This window comes from Diplotaxodon limnothrissa, linkage group LG5, assembly GCF_057381915.1.
Source record: "Diplotaxodon limnothrissa isolate DT_005_m linkage group LG5, D_limnothrissa_male_GT1.1, whole genome shotgun sequence".
Taxonomy (NCBI): Eukaryota; Metazoa; Chordata; class Actinopteri; order Cichliformes; family Cichlidae; genus Diplotaxodon; species Diplotaxodon limnothrissa.
Genome location: NC_140600.1, coordinates 15507339 through 15528470, shown reverse-complemented (window position 1 = coordinate 15528470; position 21132 = coordinate 15507339). Strand labels below are relative to the sequence as shown.

The 21132-nt window shown below is 42.1% G+C and overlaps 1 protein-coding gene across 1 annotated transcript in view; it reads left to right on the top strand.

Moving 5' to 3' along the window:
- The window catches only part of plxna1b (plexin A1b), a 187209-nt gene that overhangs the window by 144830 nt on the left and 21247 nt on the right, over positions 1–21132 (top strand). The window contains exons 12-18 of the mRNA XM_085353144.1: positions 2437–2627; positions 10503–10654; positions 13471–13594; positions 13720–13856; positions 16556–16723; positions 19515–19608; positions 20634–20870. Coding sequence (XP_085209270.1) covers positions 2437–2627; positions 10503–10654; positions 13471–13594; positions 13720–13856; positions 16556–16723; positions 19515–19608; positions 20634–20870 — 1103 coding nt within the window. The remainder of the gene's footprint in view (positions 1–2436; positions 2628–10502; positions 10655–13470; positions 13595–13719; positions 13857–16555; positions 16724–19514; positions 19609–20633; positions 20871–21132) is intronic.

Sequence of the window (21132 nt, the reverse complement as noted above, 5' to 3'; positions counted from 1 at the left end):
TTTATGACTCCAATCAGTATGTATTATGTAATAATCACCCAATCATCTTTTCTGCTTCATGAATGGCACATTATCCCCAAATACTACAGTCAAAAAGCAGCCATTGCTGGCCTATTGAGAGATTGAGTGGCTTCCTCCCACAGTCCAAAGACATGTATGTTAGGTTAATTGGTGGTTCTAAATTGGCCATAGCTGTGAATGCACTGGGCCCTGCAACAGACTCGTAACCTGTCCACAGCTACCTCTTGCCCTATGACGGCTCCACCCCCACCACAACCCAGATGGATGGATTAGTGGGTGGGTGTTTTTAGTTGGTTAGCTGTTTTAAATTACCATAGATACTGTTACATTTTGACACAATCTTTCACAGTTACATATTTGAGAACCGTATCTAGATGACTGTGTGTGTATTTGTGTGTAGAAGAGGCAAAACAGTCACATTATTAAACTGTTTGTGCTAACAAAAGAGAAAAAGCACAGTTAAACACTGCACCCAAGGAATGTGCTCAAATCTTCTGTCAATGCCAGAGAGTTCACATATTCTAGTTTTGGTCATTTGTATTCACTAATGCATATATTGAATAATAATTATGTCCGTCAAGGCTCAGGTTCCACCCCACGAGACTCTTTTGTCATGGCTAATGGGTAGCAACTAGTGTCAAAGGGATCAATGTAATTGATATTTTCTCTCTCTAAATGTTTTAAATTTCAGTATATTGAGCCATGTTTGGGATGTACAGTGTGTGCATGTTGTAGAGCAATGAGGCTAATTTCTGCTTTGTTTGCAAATTGTCCAATTTGAACAAAGCAGAAATTGGCAAGCGTCATGAGTCGAGGTGCAAAAGACCGCTACACTGTTAGTGTCTTAGGTTTACACCAACTAATATTCAAAAACACATAACCCTTTGCATTTTAAACAGATTTTTACCATGTTTTGTATGCATATTGTTGCATTTTCCTGTTTGTTAATCTCTTTAGTGTTGTAGGCATCCGTGTGTATCTTGACTTGTGTTATTTTAATGTGATAGTGCATAGAAGACATATATATTTCTTTAAACTGTATTAGAGTGCATTATATTTGATTTAATGTGAAACCACACCTCATCCAGGAACCTTGGGGGGTAATAATTAAACTCATATACATTCTCAGTGCACCACTGTGGGAGAAGACAATGAGATCATGTCTGTTGGATATAATTACTGGTAAAAGTCTTTATAATGCTGTCTTCGTAATTATTGTGGGTTGTAAAGCACAGTGGGGGATGTAACATTATTCCCCTGCTGTGAGGTAAAGTAACATCATCGCCAGTTCGATATAGTCTGTGGATGACAAGCACATTGAGTTTTGTACAACAGAGGGAGTAGCATAGTCTGCTCCTGGTTGTTACTCATTAATGTTTAAGGACACAACAAGTAATGGGTATTTTGGATGTAGTATTTAATGCCAGAATTTGCCGTTATATCTTACATGTTTGTGAGTTAGTGATTATTGCCATTTGTCAGTAAGGAAACACCACATCACTCTGTGCTGTTTATTGATCGCTCTTTGTAGTCTAATTGAGCCAAGCAAGCTGTTGTAGTCTTAAATGTCAGATATCTCTCAGTATGAGTGGTGTAACTGGTCTACATGTGTTTGTACCATGTAAACAAAGGCGTGTCTGTAGTATTGTAGTCTTTACTTCATCACTTTGTGCATTGTGTGTTAACTCAAATGTAACACATCAGGCAGTGACCTACAGCCTAAATATGACTCTCGTCTGCTTCTCCCTTCACTGCCAGCCACCTCTGTATTTCTCAGTGATGATAATCATCTAGTAGAGTGCAAGTGATGCTCACTCATCTTAAATACTGATAGGTTAATGTAATTAAAGGCGAGTCGTTTAGCAGCCAGTAATTGGCATAGGGTTTCTTTAAAGCTGCTCCATGACCAATGGGATTTGGGGAAGGAATAGCAGAGAAAGAGAGAGGAAAGATTTACTCTTCTGTTCCTCGTGCCTTTGGGAAATCGGGCCTTAACTCAACTTTGGCTCAGTGACACTGAAGAAGTTTTGAAATTTTATGATAAAGCTGAGGAAGTGAAAATAAAGCAATTTAATTTCATTCAAAAGAAAACTGTCAGGTTTCTTATCTGCTTATTTCAGTCTGAAAATAAGATAGTCTTTGACTGGGGGGAGTTACAATCCAGCTGATAAGCAGCAACATAAGAGACTGGTGCAAGGATTTATAAAAACAAGGAGAATATGCAAACTCCACAGAGAGGTCCCAGCTGGGAAGTAGGTCTAAACCTTCTTTGATGTCTTTGAGGCCACAGTGCTAACCGCTAGCACACCCTGTCATTTCTAACATATTATATTGACTGGATGTTTTATTCACTTGGTAGCCTCAGTTCAACAGTAATAATTTCATGATGCTTCATTTCTCCCTCCTTCTCTTCAGCTCACCTGTATAAGTGCTACGCACTGAGGGATAGCTGTGGGATGTGTTTGAAGGCAAACCCCAGGTTTGAGTGCGGCTGGTGCGTTGGGGAAAAGAAGTGCTCCCTGAGACAGGAGTGTACTCCCCCAGAGAGCACTTGGATGCATGCCACAACAGGAAACAGCCGCTGTGCTCACCCCAAGATCACCAAGGTAAGACTTGATAATAATGACACATGCTTACACATATTGTATTGCAGTTAAGCATGATTCCAAGATAACAGATGGTACACGTCTTGTTGTGCAAATGTACCCACACATGCACACAGACCCCTATATCCAGACATATAACTACATGCAGAGTGGACTGTGCACAACAGAAATATTCTCTTTGACACAACAAAATTGAAGAGAAAAATAAAGCAGAAATAGTTTATTTTTTTGTAATTTCTCAGCTCATTATATCACAACATTTCAAAAACCCTTTTGAATGAAAGCTGTTTGAGCAAAGAATGTGAATCATAAAGTGTCCACATTCATCATTAGCCCACTTTAAAAACAACATTGCATGGAACAGCTAAATTCAAGGTAAAAAGAATAGGCTTCTCTAAGCACTGCTAAAGCACACACTCACGCTGCTGATTGGTTGTTCATGACCTAGCAACTCACTGCAAACAACTCAGGGGTCTAAGAAGAGAGGCTTCACATTACAGTATGTTACTTGTAAGCAGGCTATGATTGCCTCTTATGTGTTTTTTCTACAAGAATCCAAGCCAGATCATTAGTAAAAACAAATTTTTCAAAAGAGGAGCTTTGAAAAGTCTTCCTGCTCTGTGTCATTGTTTGGCCCCGGAGAGTGAAGGGGACATCCTAGGAGGGCAGACAGCAGAGAGGATAGACAACTTAGAAGCCAACACTAAGACTGCAACAGCAACACAGATGGGCTGGCAAGGAGGAGGCAGTTCACACACTCCAAGACTGAACACACTGACGAGATCAGAGACGACGGCTTCACACAGAAGCGCACACAGACACACACATGCACCTAAATGAAGAGTTAGGGAGGGTGGTTGTCTGGAGAGAGACAAAGAAGCCGAGGATGTGGTAGTGCGTTAATTGTGTCCCGCCACGGGTGCTGAATATGTGCGTGCACATGTGCATGTGTTCATCTGACAGGCTGGCAGAGCCGAGGCGTCTAAACACCATAGCGTAACCATCTGTTGCCACTAGTAACCGTGGCGGTGGTCCTCGTCTGAGTGCGACCTGGGTCACAGTTCCTACAGCTCACCACTGGGACTAGTGCACACACAGTGCGGTTTGAAAGCAATGCACTGCTGTGTGAGACGCGTCCTGACATTCAGCCCTCTCGTCAGTCTGTCTTCTTCCATTTTTACTGTGTCTCCAACAGTGATTCAAACTTTCAGCCAAGCATTTCTTCCTTTAAATGTATCTCAAATAAGCTGAAGAATCATCTAAATTCTTCAACTTAAATGAGTGTGAAATATATGTTTAATATCCATGCTCATTTCATTGATGTTGACTTGTGTGACTGAAGCCCTCAGTCCATTTCCTGTGTGACACGGGCTTGTCTCTTTGAATGTGTAATGAAGATACTGGTTAATTGGAGCTCTGGCACATAGATAAAACCATTTGCTAATGCTCCCTCTCTCTTCGTGCTCGTTTCAGTTATCTCTTTGAAACAAGCATGCAGAGGCAACTGGGTTGTGTGTGCGTGCTTGCGGGAGAGAAACGGGAGGTGGTAGGGGGGTTGTGCTCACAAGCATGTGCCGTTGCATGCATATGTAGGGGTAAATCCTGCCCTTGGGCAAGATGTTGGTGGTAGTCAAAAAGCTGGCAAAGAGCTTCAAAAAGCAGCAGGAGAAGAGACGCACTGCAAGTTTGAGAATGCAGAAGAAGAGACAAAGAAGTGGAGAAGAAAGAGACACTGGGGGAAGCGTTATCACCAAGCTGCGCCGCTGGCCTCACCTCTCTTCTCCACCTTTGACATTTACAGTTTGACATTTAACGCCAAAAGAACATCTGCAGATGACAAAGAAAATCTCTCCTTTTTCATCCGCCATTTTATCTTCTCCTGCCCCCCGCCCCCCAAAGAGCATCACATTGGCCACACAAATTGAATATTATTCCACTTCTTACCAACCATTTGGTCAAATCCCCTTTTCCCTGTTTCATCTTTTTTTTCTTTTTGCCTGATTCAGCCTGCTTTGTTCATTTATGCAGCATGCTAACTGCTGTGTGGCCAATAGCTGGTGGATTAACCACTAATTTCATTTGGACCAAGGAATGTGTGTTCAGCTGGGGAGGAAACACCACTGGAGACACACATGTGTGCACAACATACACACAGTAAGAGCTGTCAGAGCAGCAAGTGTTTAACTTATTTAGTGTTATTTCTGAGTGGGCTATTGTCCAGTTGATATTTTTCAGTAGTGTGCGGTGTGGCCACTGTGCCACTAACAGCTTTGGCACCTAGTACTTCTCTCCAAATTCAGCAATTAATGTTTTAGGTACTAAATGATGATTTTAGACATTGTAAGAATTTGGCTGTTAAGCTGATGAAGTGCTATTTTTATTGTGCTGCTTTTTTGTGCACTGACATTGTGCACAAAGATTAATTAGTACTTCCTTCCAAGCAAGCAAGAAAATACTCCCTGCGTGTGTGTCTTTGAGCCTGCGCTAACACTCACACAAGCCAGCAAGACTCACAATGGTGCCCACACATTCTCAGAAGCCTCCAAATGAAAATAAAGTAAGCTACAACTTAGGTAGTCTGTATTATATTCTCAAAATGGCATTCAAAGCCACATGGATAGGGACACACACACACATACTCTCTATGCCACTGTGTCCCAGTGTAGCACAGCAGTGTCCTGGTACTGGCCCTGGATGCTGCCTGGCCCTCCATTATCCATCATCTCCTGCCTGCCATCTCCTAGGGGACAGGAAGAGCATCACAGCTAGCCCTTAGAAACCAATTAAAACAACGCAGGCCATTCCAGTCTGTGTGTGTGGGAGGGTTGCATTTTTAGGGTTTTAGCACGTGGTAAGCTCCATGTGTTTATGTGTGAGTGTTTCTTGATGTTGTATATGTATTAAAGTGCATAAATGGATCTGATGGCCTATCATTTCTCCCTCATGTACTGCTTTAGTGGTTTTTGCCTTTGCCAGTTTTCTTTATGTCCCATCTCTTTTTTGTAGCTAGTCACATTTGTTTTTCTCATCCTTTATGGTTTTTTGGCAACACTTTTTTTTAAATTTCCATCCCTTCCACCGACTATTTCCTCTATCTATTAACTATTCAGTATTTTTCATTTTCCTTTCCCTTATTTTGAATCTCATCCTTTGGTCTCATTGTTCCCTTACCTTCTATCTTCCTTACCCTCTTGCTTGCAACCTCCTTATTATCCATATAGAGATAGATATTGTTCTGTTTACGGGTGTTGATTGACCATGCTTCTGTGATTTGCTGATTGTATTTTGGGGCTAAAAAGTAAGCCCCCACTGTTACAAAAATAGGAGTATTTACCCACTGTTGGGTAAATACTTACCGTGCTCATTCATAAAGGGGAGGATTGTAACTGGATGTCAGCCACGATGATGTCCTAATTAAGCTCGTGTACTTGTTTAATGATCAGAGTTCAGCCAGAGGGATATAATTGGCCCCGATGTGATTCTGACTTCTGACACAGATTTGTTCCTGTTCTATAAGGCTACACATCTTCAGAGCTAATATTGTTTGACTCAGTCACATGGAAACATTTAACGTTTAAAGACTTATTTGATCCCTCTCTTCTTTCACGTCATTGCCTCTATCAGATTGCTTGTGAGTTTTTGTTTTTGAAAGCCTTTCATATCACAGATAAACTCTGGAAGCCTTACACCATGTTCATATCATCTCCCCCCGTGTCCCTTGCCCGTTTCCCCCTTCCCCCTCCTCCTCCTCTAATTTGCAGATGCTATCTGTGCACTGCTTCTTAGCCATCCACAATAGGCCTGACATAAAGCCTCAAATACATCGGGACAAGTCAGCCACAAAGAGAAAAAAGCGAGTATGAATGAGTGTAGAGCGTTATGATGGTGAGAGGAGAATAGAGCGAGTGTTTAGGCTGGTGGCTTTTATCAAAAAGGGCGCTTTGTTTGTGTTGTTTGGTTGTGGATGGAACAACGTGCATGCGTGTATGCGTCTCACTCTGTGTCTTTGTGTGTCTATGTGCTTGATAAGCCAGTGCTTATAGAGAAAGAGAGGTTGATTACCATATCTAAAGATTGTGACTGAGCACTGCTGCATGCCAGTCATTCTTTTGTCTCCAGCTAAAATCTATACATTTGGGCACACTGTCAAAGACGGAGACAGAGACTGAAATAAAAGACACAAGTTCAAGATGGAGTGCCAGCTGATAAATAGCCATTAATTAATATGTGCAGCATTTCATTTCTGGCTTGCATGACACTGGGCTTTGTTCCCATTGTGTGTTTGTATTAGTGGTTTTCTAAACACCTGTGGCTTTTACTAACCTGCCACCTTTTCCATAGTGTTAGACTGGGTATCATTGTAGTGCCAGGTGGGGAAATATTTGAGTGGGTTGAGAGGTTAATCTAATTAATCTGTAAGACTGTAGATAAGCTTTAAAGAAGCTGAATATTGCAGAACATATTTTCATTGTTGGCATGGTGTCAGTAAGATTGATACTGTCATTATGTCTGAGTGGTAAAAATGAAGCTACGACTGCTGCTTAGCTTGGTACAAAGACTGAATACAAGATGTGGCAGCTGCAATGGCTCTACCTATTGCCATGTTATAATATTTCTGTTTTACACAAACAAGCCATAATATGTTAATTAGTGACTTTTGGTGCTGATAGCTGGATTTTGTAATGATTTAGATATCTGAGCTGGCTTTTTTCCCCACCACCTTTGTTCTTTATGCTGTGCTAAGGTAACTGGCTGCTGATAGTATTTCCTAAACTATTAAATTATTTCTTTTACAAACCTGAATATTTGAATACATTATCCCTGCTGTCACCTTTTCCAGCACTTGGTGTATTCCCATCCTTTTTTAAAAAATAGATTTGTGAAGTATGCGATACACACAATGTTTCTGCTCTTAAGAGCTGTATTTATTTGACAGTTCTGCACAGGTAGCAGTTCGTTCCGATCCAGCTCTCTCTCCCGCTCGACTCTGCCGTCACATATAGACAAACAGAAAGAAGACACTGTCATCACACAATCGCCACCACCTGTGGCTCACCTGCCTCCCGGTACCGCCCCCTTGAGCTCACTGCACTACTCCTCCCCTGCAGCTGCGCCAGGGACCACACCTCTGCCACAAGATTAAATTTGTAAATTTATTAAAGCAAAGGACTAGTCGCACCACTTTTAAAGATGGCAAAGGTTTTGACCACAATCACTTAATTTCACTAGAATCACTGTCATTAAAGGATTTCTTCATAGAGAATGTTACACCCCGGCCTAGGCAACCGGGGTGCAACGTAGAAAAACAAAGATAAGGAAAATAAAACCACGAAGGCTCTCCACCAAAATCCCAAAACGAAAATATCCCATGACGAAATTATTAACCAACCCATTCACAACTATTTACAACAGACTATTTATTCACAACAAAACACCAAACTATTTACAACACGGGGGAGATCGCGACCATGACACACTGAAACACAGGGTTTAAATACATAAAGGGAGCAATCAGGAAAATGGACAACAGGAGGGAAACACAGCTGGGGCAAATTAGAACTGACGAGACAGGGAAAATGTAAACTGAACACACTAAGATAACAACAGACCTTCAAAGTAAAACAGGAAACACATGACAGTCACGCAAAAACAAAACACTGACACACCGAAACGTAACATTTCCCCCTACCCAAAAATCAAACATGTAACCCCAAGTGAAATGTTTGATCAAAACCGGATGGAGGCTGGAGCGGTCCCACGGACCCTCCAGCAGACGACGAAGGCTGGAGCGGACCCCCGGACCCTCCAGCGAAGGCAGACGAAGGCTGGAGCGGTGCCTCGGACCCTCCAGCGAAGGCGGACGAAGGCTGAAGCGGTCCCTCCAACGGACCCTCCAGCGAAGACGGACGAAGGCTGATGAAGGCTGGAGTGGTCCCACCGACCCTCCAGCAGACGACGAAGGCTGGAGCGGTCCCACGGACCCTCCAGCGAAGGCGGAGGAAGGCTGGAGCGGTCCCACCGACCCTCCAGCGAAGGCGGATGAAGGCTGGAGCGGTCCCACGGACCCTCCAGCGACGACAAAGGCTGGGGCGGTCCCACGGACCCTCCAGCGAAGGCGGATGAAGGCTGGAGCGGTCCCACGGACCCTCCAGCGACGACAAAGGCTGGGGCGGTCCCACGGACCCTCCAGCGAAGGCGGATGAAGGCCGGATCGGCCCTCAGACCCTCCAGCGAAGACAGACGGCTGAAGCGGTCCCTCCCTCGGACCCACCAGCGAAGACAAACGAAGGCTGGAGCGGTCCCTCGGATCCTCCAGCGAAGGCGGATGAAGGCCGGACCGGCCCTCGGACCCTCCAGCGATTGGACGAGCCCCCATATGTTACACCCCGGCCTAGGCAACCGGGGTGCAACGCAGAAAAATAAAAATAAGGAAAACACACGAGAAAAAAACTAATACGAGCTTCCACAAAAATCCCAAAACGAAAATATCCCATGACGAAATTATTAACCAACCCATTCACAACTATTTACAACAGACTATTTATTCACAACAAAACACCAAACTATTTACAACACGGGGGAGATCGCGACCATGACACACTGAAACACAGGGTTTAAATACATAAAGGGAGCAATCAGGAAAATGGACAACAGGAGGGAAACACAGCTGGGGCAAATTAGAACTGACGAGACAGGGAAAATGTAAACTGAACACACTAAGATAACAACAGACCTTCAAAGTAAAACAGGAAACACATGACAGTCACGCAAAAACAAAACACTGACACACCGAAACGTAACAGAGAAAAAGTAAATTTGCACAGCGTAAGGTTCAGCTTTAGCGAAGCTTGACAAATGAATCAAACTGTTAATGAATCTTCGTGACAGTGCTGACCTTTGAAGGAACAAAGAGTGATATGGAGGTCAAATTGAGTGAGTTGACATAGCGGCACACGGTTTTCAGTAATTTGTTGGATGGCACAAATATTAACCGTTTTAAGTCAGTGTTTCACCAGGCTTCCAGCGCCACTAAAGACTTACAAGTGGAGTGGCCCATATTCTAGTTGTTGGTGACCGTTGAACCGTCCAATCAAATAAAACATATGGGAGACTGGTCACTGTTTTACCCCTTTGTTTCAATGTTGACATGTTTGTCTGTGTCTTTGTAGAGCTTTGTGTGCCACACAGCAACTTTTTTCTACACCAAGCAAAAGATTTCTGTGTTAAAAAAAAAAAAAGCAGGATTCATAATCAATCTTTTTTTTTTTTATACATTTTTTTGTGTGTGGCAACTTACACCCCCACTCCATGACATCCAACCACTAATGTCTCCCCCAATAACCCCCCTCCCTGTTGCAACAAATGACCCCACTGCCCCGCCGTGTTCTAATCCAATTAGCTTTAGCCCTAATTATACTAGTAAAGACTGATTACCATTGTCTGCATTGGGGCTGAATGAATAGAGCGATGATTAGCGACTAGGCTAGCCTCGGGTAGCCATTAGCACCTCCGTACACCTGTCACAGACCTCTAGGGGAAAAAAAGCAGAAACCAGGGGTCACTATGTGTTCTAATTGTATTCAGCCTATAAATCTTCACAACATTAAAAGAGGGACGTAAGTGAGGGTTTGATGGGTAGGTCCAGGTTAAGTGTGCGAGTTGGCAAGTTGTGAATGTTTGACTGAATTGAGGTGGAGTTAATGGATTCAAGGTCATTTTTCATCGTGCTTAATGAGGTAGCAAGAATGTAATTCATGCAGAATGAAACATGACCATAATGACCTAAGTAAACTGCCATTCATGCTTAAACACAATATACGCCACATGTGTTGTTCTGCTTCACTTATGTCCTCCTTTCTTTGGTCTACCACCCAGTTGTATCCTGAGACTGGGCCCAGACAGGGAGGAACCATGCTGACCATCACTGGTGAGAACCTGGGTCTACAGTTCAAAGACATCCAGAATGGAGTCCGTATCGGCAAAGTGGCGTGCAACCCTCAGGAGGACGAATACATTAGCGCTGAGCAGTACGTTGGCATTGTCTCTTTCTTCACCCTGTTACACCCACTGATTTTAAACCTCACTCTTTCTAAAACTCATTGCTTTCTTTTTTGTCTTGTCCCCTATTGTTGTGACACTGAGTGCTAAGCACAACGCTGTGACTCTCTCAGACCTTTGTTTCATAAAACCTTCAAAGGTTAAATGCTGTTTTCCACTAACAGACAAAACCAATTCCTCACAAATAGCCTCAAGCTGTGCATGGTGCTGCTACTTTCTGTACATGTTCAGTCCGAGTAACTCTGACAGCAACTTGAATAAAACCTGTTCAACTCAACTAATGCTCAGGTCAGGTCAAGCAGCATTGAAATACCTCATATAACTCGCCTCATTAGGATTAATTTGACCCATTTTTAGATATAAGTGGATTTAATATTATCAAAAGTGTGCAATATACATCTACTGAAAGCTATTCTTCATGAAAGGTTGTCATGTGAACACTCTAAGTTATGTTTACTGTTTTCTGGGAAATGGTGAAGTACAGCAGATTGCACAGATGTAATTTAACTCCCATTTAATAGCTGCAGTTGTATATCCTGAGTAGAACTCAGAGTAATGTATAACAGTCATGTTCAGTTTATGACTGAGCTCTTTGTTTTAACTGTTAACAGGGTGCCTCTTTGAAAAAATGTTCTTTATTTCACGTGTAAACGATATCATGTGAATCATTAATTAAATTACATTCAGAATAAGAAGAAATCTGGGGCACTGGCAGTGCCCCATTATAGCTCCTCCAAATACTGGGGCAATGAAATTACAAGATGAGTCCCACTTTCTCTTTTATGTTGTATTCATCTAAGCAGACAAGATACATTTTCTGATGAGGAAAGAATTGGTGAAGCTCGTCACAGTTGGAGGCGTCCTCAATATTCTATTTCCAACCATGTTGCTGTCATTGTACAAAAATGCCCCATTTGCTGAGTTTTGCAGCACAGTCCCAGCAGACTTGGTTTTCTTTCTGCCACCCTCGCTAAGAAGAAACCAGAAGAAATGTGACTTTGATGGTTTGACAGTCAGGAAAACAGAATGCTGTTCCACACTCACTAGTGGGTTTAGAGTAGCGTAGTGACATGTCAGTCTTGATTTATAATTTATAAACTCGTGTGTTGTTTTGTTCAGACAGAGCGGAGCAGTTTTACATTCACTTCTATCACGAGGCCGTGCTGTAGCCTAACTTTTTTTTTTCCAAACATGTTCATTTTCTCCAAGTGATCACATCCAAACGTCAAGATGGTGACGTTTAACCCGGCCAGCTCAATAATGCTGCTTTTGGCCTGTTGCCATAGCACCCGCAGGAAGAGGAGGGCGCGGTTAGCAGTTAGGCTGTCATGCTAATTAAAAGTGATGTTAGCCATACGGTGCCATTAGTGTCCCGTTTGCACTCGTCATTCCTGTGACCCCATCAGAGCCATAGCACAGAAAACAAGACGGGGTCACAGCATAGACGGCACAGGTCAAAGGTCAGCTGCGAAAGACAAGAGGATGTGCAATGACTGTTGGGCAAAACGTAGACACCTTGTTCTCACTCTGGCTTTCTGCTTCTGCCACCTCTTCTACATCAGTTTCTATGATTGGAAAGAATTGGATTGCAAGGAAGTGTGGCCTTTTCCCACCTAAGTCATCAAATATTCACTACATGGTTTAACTTCACTTTGAGAAAAGTAAATCATTGCCAGCAGTGAAGAAAAACAGAACCTAAGCTCCCTCTTTTTATTGCCTTATTAGTAGTTACTATGTGACAATTTGACATATGTTTAATTTTTTAACATTCTACATTCCACCAAAGTTATTTGATTGAGTGAGGCATAATTTATGTTGTTGTCATCTTTTTTTTTTTTTTTTTTTTTTTTTTAAATGATGTTGTCATCTTAGCTAATGTACTTTCTAACCACGTAATACCAGCTCAGTGTAGCCACCTGTCATCTGGGCAATAATGATGCAAGCGGAGCTGCATTCCTAACTGAGATTTGTCCAGCATTTTAATCATGGCCTCTGTCATAGCAGGAGGACAGCGAATAAATGAAAGGGAAAGTAAAAACAATGGAAATGCACAGCATCGCAATGTGAAATTCATTGTTGCGGCCGCGATGCAGTTGCCATGGCCACCTGCAGGGTGGATGGAAGCAGGAGACTTAATAACTCATCGCAGGGAGGGGAAGCTGAGGTGATGTGTAGGATATGAGCTTGTTCAATTAATCAAGCTCTTTCCCTTTATCCCTCTCTCCTTCTTACTTCTTTCTTTCTCCTTTCTTCTCTGACTCCCTCCTTCCTTTGCGCTCTCGTGCTTTCTCTCTGTCTCATTCGTGCGCTCTAGCTAATTAACATTCAACTATGTCTCCAGTGGGTGAAACATGAAATGAGTGTGTGTGTGTGTGTTCTCCCTGTGGGCTACACCACCATTCCTCTCCATGTTCAATCATTTCTCCTGTGGATTTTCATTTGGCTAGCCAGCGCCCAAGGCCAAGTGCGCAGCTTATGGTTCTACAATACACGCTAATGCATGAACACACACAGAAAAGCCTTTAGTTTCGTAGCAGTTCACATTATCTCTAATAGAACATTTAGTCTGTTTTTGTTATTTTTTATGAATAAGATGGAAACTAATGAAACACTTCACTCATAAATATCTGAATGCTTTTCTGATTAGACAGAGCAGAAAAGAAGTATTCCTCATTTTTTTCTGTCCCTTTTTTTTGACCAAGTTGTCACACTATTAAGCAAACACTGAAACTGAAAACATTCACTCGTTTACATAGTGATAAACTTTTTTTCCTCTTGTTTTCAGGATTGTGTGTCGGCTAAATGATGCAACAGGTTACAGAGTGCAGGAGGCTCAGGTGGAAGTGTGTGTCAGAGACTGTAGTCACCCCGACTACAAAACAGTCTCAAGCAAGGCCTTCACTTTTGTGGTAAATGTTGTTGATGTATATTACAACTGTGTTTTTGGATGATTGTAACACATGTATTTGGCAGCCACAGTCCAGTCGATAAGTGATGCTTAACTTGCTCGGCCTCTGTCTGTGTCCCTCTTTAGTCCCCATATTTTTCACGAGTCCATCCTTCCACCGGGCCGCTATCTGGAGGAACAAGGATCACTATTGATGGCAGTCATCTCAACGCGGGCAGCGCTGTGTCTGTGAAGATTGGACTTCACCCCTGCCGTTTCGAGAGGTGAGTTAATCCAGAGTGCTTGGAGTATCTACAGTATATTCTTTTAGTTCAAGTGTTTCAACCTGAAGATTTTTTGGGGGGGCAGTTTACAACAAAGTCACAGAACTCTTGTTTATGTAAGGTTTTTATAGAGGCTGATTTTTCTAAGAAAATGACAGTTTAAATTTGTGTTGTGCTGCTGTGGAGGCAGGGGACCATGTTGATTAAAGCTCTCCAAACAGTGAAGAGGAACCATTTGGCCTTACCGTTTCAAGATGTTGTAACAAATGTTTGCAGATTTACTAATTTACTGGGTTAAAGTGTAGCTGTTTTATTTCTGCTCTTTAGACAAATAATAGCCATGTAATGCAGAATATTTTGTCTACATCTGCTACTGTTTTTTGCCAACTTTTCCCACCGTTTGCTGCGTTTAGTAATTGTAGTTATTCCCTGTTTTTAATGTATGACATTCTTCCCTGGTCAGTGCCTTCGATTTGTGCAGGACTAGCAAAAGCAGCGAGTAACAGGATGACCTGCAGTGCTGTAATTCCCAGCAGGATGACAGTGTAGCCTTTCCCAGTGAAGCCGATATCGTTGTTCACTTCTGCTGTGGATGGCTTAAGTGCATGGCCCACATTTTCTCAAAGATATGACTATAATTTAAAAGGAATGATATGGTGTTGCTGGTAATTGGTAACTTACATTTTGCTGCTTTGAACCGATGTTTGAAATATGTAATTTTTCTCCCACCTTTTTAGTTTTTGGAATGATCTTTCTCTGCTATCTTCACTTGTCACTCAGTCTGCAAGAGGTTGTGTTTGGATTTCAAGGAGAGGAGACATTGATCCAATTTGATATGACTCTAATTCCCCTAGCCAAGAACTCCATTGTTTCTTTGAGTCTCTTGCTGGCAGACTCACAAAAAACTGGGCTCTGAACTAAATCCAATCATGTATGGTGTCTGGCAGATGGCACAAGAAAACATCACAGAAAAGATTGTTAGTTCCCTAAAACAATCGCATATATACTGAAAAGGTTTATCTGATGGAAGCTTCCTTATGGAGGTTATGTTTGTCAGATAGGAAGTGGTATAGGAATACTCCTTGTTTCCACTTTTCTTGTTTCTTTGCTTTAGAGTGGTGTTTTTTTATTGTAGTGGTTCCGTTCTCTTAGGCAACAAGTGACAGGTTAAACTAATAAGCTTGGACCCATCAAGTTCTTTTTATATCATATCAAAAGCAAAAGTAGAGGCCAATTTAAAGCTCTGTAGCACATCCCGAGAAAGGTGAACATAATAGTCTTGGCCTTTCATTCACTGAGCAGCAATAACCTTTATGGCCAAAGTAATGAACTGGTTGAGTCTATCTCTTTAATGTGTCTTTGTATTCAGTGGGGCCTCTGCTTTAATCAAAACCTATTTACCCCGAGTCACTCATCCTCTTATCTCCCTGTGCAACCCCTTTTCTTTCCTTTTTCCTTTCTGTGTCCCCTTCTGGCTTCTTTTGTGTGGCCGCAACCTTGTCAAAAATACGTACGCGGCACCACTGGCACTCTTGACAGTGACAGCGTTGTGAAAACTGTTTCCATGGAAACACAGCACTAGTGGAATGTGAAAAACCTTTTTTTTTTCTTTTTTCTTTTTTCCATTCGTCCTTCAGTTTTTCCCGTCTGTCTTCATCCCCTCTTCAGCAGCATTTCCCTCTGAGGACCCTGTAAAAGGAAATAAAATAAAATTTCCTCCTGGGACAAAGACTCCCAATATGTCCGTTCTTGTTCAGTTGCCAAACCCCACCCGAAATCCCAGTAAAGACGCAAAAATGGATTTTTGTTCTTTCATCTTCTCCATCTTCTGTTTTATGTGGATTTTATTTCCACAGCGGATAGTGGGGGAGGATCTGTGTACAGATCAGCTTGCTCTTCTCATGTTCAAAATTTCATACTGTCCCACCTGCCTCCGTGTCTGCACCACTCATACGCGCAACCTTTTGCACATTCTTTGAGTGCTTTGTAGGGCGTTGGCAGACGTCGACTGACACAAAAAGCATACTTACACCCCGAGTAAGTGTTAATCGTGTGCCTGTGAACAGCATTTATATGGAAATTCACAAACCCTCTACACAGTACACTTGATCAACACACTGTGCACGTACACAGGTATGCCCACATAGGTTGCCATCCCCACCGCTTCTCTTCCAGCAGTGTCTTCCCTCGATGGGGAGGGGAAAGTGGAATGAGCCAGTGGAGTGGAGCACAAAGTTTCTGGCAGCAGCGCAAAGTTTCACAGCAGGTCACAGCTGGCTGGCTGTCTGCAAGGGAGGGAGTTACATCACACAGAGAGACAACCAGCCTGATCTGCCACTTCAGATCTGTTAGCCAGAGAAAGCAAAGGAGGGAAGGAGAGACGGACAGAGAGAGGGAGAGTGTGAGGGCTTTGAAGTACAACAGTGTATGATTCAGGCTGACGAAACCAGGGCTGGACAGACTGAAAGATGTTGGCCTTGTGGATGTATGACAGTCACCGCCGTGTCTGTGTTACAAGTAATTAAAAGGATGAACAAGAGTTTCCTTCCTGTGTAATTGTGTTTTTCTGTTTGGGGTGCCTAAAAACTCATTGTTTCCAGGAACTATTAGTATTAATCTTTAACTCAATCACTATGAGACACACCTTAGCCTGTGACTTCCTTTTCTCTTGTCTTCTCTTATATCTCCCTCACTTTCAGGCGGAGCGCCAAGGAGATAGTATGTGTAACCCCAGCAGGCCAGGCCACGAGCCAGACACCTGTCATGGTGGACATAAATGCTGCTGAGCTGAGAAACCCAGAGGTCAAGTTCAGCTACACAGAAGATCCTACTATCCTGAAGATCGAGCCTGACTGGAGTATCGCCAGGTAAGGAACCAATCAGAGCTTTTCCCTGTGCTGCTTCCAGGACAACATAGTTGAACATTTTGGATTCATGTTTGTCTTTTTGTTTTTGTTTTTCTGTGTTGTATAGAAGAGCAAAGACAATGCAGTCTTATATTTGAGTTATCAATTAATTCTCATTGTTTACATAGTGTCTTCCAACCCTGAAGGTGATAAACACTGAATATTTTAGAGCACTTGTTAGAAAATGGAGGTGTATTGTCATGAGTTACTGTATTTTTAATGTTTTGCTCACTCGTTCATATGGCGAACTATCAAACATTCACTGTATAATGCATCAGCATATCATGTGATGATTTCCTTATCTATAATTTATATCAATACAGTGTTTTATCTGCAATTCTGCTTGATGAACCTAGAGCTACAGAACAAAACAAATACAAACGCATGAATACATTATTAATCACCGGTGATGACTAGAGCAAATTATTGGCTTTTTTTCAACTACTCTGAAATGTGAACTTTGTGGAGAGCGTATTCCCTCACCGTTGTCACACTTGTTTTACTTTTCTAAACATATTATTTATTCAGTTTATCTTTATGTTTCTAAAGCAAATCTTTGAGAGCAGGAACAGCAGTCAAGGAGACTCCTGATGCAGTGCTGCTAGTTGATGAGCTGCAGCAGAGATGTATCTGTAAATATTACTTGACTTACTGAAATGAGTCTACATAGCCACAGGAAGATTTCCTCTTCAAACACAAGCTGTGTTGTGGAGAGAGAGGGGGGAAAAAAGCGTCCACATGCTAATGGGCTTACTAGCATGACCTAGAAACTCCCGTACTTCTCAGCTGAGAAATGAAGCCAGCAAACACACCAAAACACACTCACACTGTTGACTCTCTCATTTACTTCAAACGTACTGTAGTGGTTCCAATTATTTTGTCACATGTGTAAGTTTTGGTAGGTGTTTTCCTGCTGCTTTAATTAAAATGACTAAATAAAAGTTCATTTACAGCTCTGAAAACATGTTCAAAAGTAAATCCTGAATGAAAAACCAATAAACATTGCATCTCATAATCTAAACACAGTTGCTCCAAGATGCTCAGCAAGTTAAATAATGTTCGCCTTTCGTTCAGATTTGTCAGTATTAAGTTGTTTTTCAAAAGTAACTGTACTTTGTGCAGACAGTTCACATAAAAAGCTTTTCAGGATAAGGCATAGTAAATTATCTTATATCTCAGATATTTATTTTGAAGTATCAGCTCTTACTCCACTTCTTACTTCTAAATCTTTCATCATGTGAAACCGGTGTGAGTGGAAAAGGAGTCTAATTTGGAGTGGAATGAATGAAAGGTTGAGGATAGGAGAAGGCACTGTCGTCAGCCTTGGGGCTAAATAACCTTAACAATCGGCTTGTGTTTGGTGTTTCAGTCAGTGCTCCCAGAGTAGCAGTCGCATGCTTCTCTGGGCCATTTGTGTTTTTCATTTTTTTATTTTTTTATTTATCAAGCTATGCTGTCGCTGTGTCCCCTTTGGTGACCCTCTTCCTGGAGCTCTTGCAAAGAGTGCTCATTCTCACAAATTTGACTACAGAGTTTTTTGTTCTCACTCTTTCAGGAGGAGTTTCTTGGATTAACCGCACACATACATGGCTTTGTAGCAGTTGCAGGACACTACAGGATGTTTACACAGAGTAGGACAGTGTACACAGTACATCATGTAGTTTGCACTATATCTATGGAAATGATGATCCTCATAGAAATAGTCTTACCGCAGACGGACTTTTTTGCGTTGCCTTATACCTCGACAACAGAATTTTCTGTTCTTCCATCAACACGTGAAACTAACTGTAAAACATAAAAATAACTTTGCCCACTTTTTACAGCAGACACTGTTCAGCCTCATTTAGTACCTTTAAGTCTCTGAAAAGCGGTAAACTTTCTCGCCTCAGGCAGTTTTCTCGTCCTCCTAGCTCCTCAAGCCCCATCACCCTCTGAGGGATAGTGTTACTTCAGGCCCCGAGACTGCCCTCACCTCCATACCTGCACTTGCTTCCTGTTCAACAGTTTCACTTAAACAGTGCTGTGGCACTTTTTTTTTTGAGTCCTAGCCTTTTGCAAAATGTGTGAAATATGATTGAGTATATGATTTGTATTTTTATGCGTGTGTCTTTGTGTACACACAATAGCTGTGTGTTGCTTCTCTACTCCAGCTTTCTATGCTAGTTGTATGCTAACTTATTTAGCTCCTGTCAGAACACCTCACATCAGATAAAGTTCAGCATCGCAGGCCAGCAGAGGCTGACGAGAAGGCATTGTAGGGGAATAGGCCCCACACCCGTATTAGCTATGTCTCTACTATTCAGCGTCACATAGATCTGAATAGGTCACAGGTGTAAAGGTTACAGAAAATGTCAGATCACTGACACTGTTGCTTTGCCATGTATATCTCATACCGCTTTGCAGTTTCGGTACACTCTGATAACGTCCCCTGGGTCTCAGGCTGGTATTGGGAGGCCAGAAGCTTCAGGTTCTCATGTGTAATGCTACAAAGTTACTTGTTCTTTACTGCAGCCTGTGTAGCTGTTTAAACACACTTTGAACATCAGAGAAATCATTTCCTTAAAGTCAGCCTCCATGATTAAGTGAGTGAAAGACTACAGCAGGAGTGACTATGTGGCAAATGGCGAATCACCAACTGGAGGGCACTCTTTGCTCCCACAGAGAATGTATTATATTTTTATTGGTTGTTTGTTTTCTCCTTTTGTCTTGATTAACTTTATGTTCATCTTTCTTTTCTTTTTTTTTTTTTTAGTGGAGGAACCAAATTGACCATTACTGGAACTAATCTGGCCACCATCAAGGAGCCGAAAATGAGAGCCAAGTACGGAGCTGCCAAGTCGGAAAATGTGAGTGCTTGCACACCTGTAAACACTTTATTTCACATTATAAATGCATTGATTGGACAAGTAAGGTGGACTAAAGCCCATATAGACTGCAGGTCTCTCATTCACACTGTCTTGATGCTGGCTCCCTCTCCTTATCCATGAAAAAAAGGTGATAACGCGCGCACACACACTCCTGGGACACAGACTCACACACCTGACCCATCGGTCAACCAGCCAAGGGCCCATTTTCTGTTTGTTTTTGATGTTGAATTTCCTTTTAGCAGTTTAACCTTTGAAATGTCAACCAGCAATAAAGTAGCTCTGGCAAATCCCCCTCTCTTCACCTAGCACCATGGGGCTTAGCTAACCTTTTTCCCACTCCCACTCTTAGCTAAAAGTAAAAATATCCATTGTTGTTCCCTTGTCTCACCTCTCTGCAACCATTTTTATTTTTCTTGGTTAATGCATCTATTGATCTATAAAAACAGTTGTGCTTTATGTCTTGCCTCCAGCTTCAGTATGCGTCATATGGCACATAATGCATGGCTATGACATGCTGCGTTATCAGCAAAGGTCTCTCTTGCTGTATTGTGTTATCAGCTCCAGGTTGACCTCTCCAGATTCTCTGCCATTACAGTCTAATTTGTTCTACGGTGACTGATTTAAGTGTCGTGCCCCGCGGCAAATTTCCAGATGATATCAACACTGATTACAACACTGATGTTATTAAACCAGCCTCTTCCTCATTATGTTATTACTGAGACACTTAATCACTCACACCATATACCTGTGTTTTAGCTCTTATAAATATTATTGATTACGCTTGAATTAACATATGTTTTATTCAAAGATTAAAACAATTACCTGTTTTAATTTCATTCCAAAATGGCATTTTAAACAAAGTAGAAAGGTTGTTAAATAGGAAATAAATCACCCTCTCAATCTGAACTTCTTCTCATTTTCTTTGGTCTTTTCTCCTTTTACTTTTTTCCTCCTGCATTCCTAATTTATTCATCACCTGTCCCCACTCTATGTTCTCTTACCAGAATTGTACGGTCCTCAACAACACCGTAATGGTGTGTCTGGCGCCCTCTGTGGCTGGATCTGACAAGGGCTTCTCGGATGTGGGCAGCAGTCCTGATGAGATTGGCTTTGTCATGGATGACGTGCGCTCTTTGCTGGTGGTAAACGAGACTTTTAGCTACCACCCGGACCCTGTGTTTGAACCTCTGAGCCCCACCGGCATGCTGGAGCTGAAGCCCAGCTCACCACTCATACTCAAGGTAAATTGCCTTGTGCTCTTAGCATTGATCTGTTTTGGCCTTGTTCAGCCTGACTTTACTTTACATCCATCACATTCTTTGTCTTTTTATTCTTGACTTTGCTCTTGACTTTTTTTTTTTCTTTTTTCCACTAAACCCTTTGTCTTCTTTATGCCTCTTTTTGTTCTTGAGTCATTCTAATAATGTTTTCTATCTTGTTTTAGCCTCATCGGTCTCTTCTTGCATCACTTTCTTTGTGCCTGTGTCTCCTCTTTCACATAGT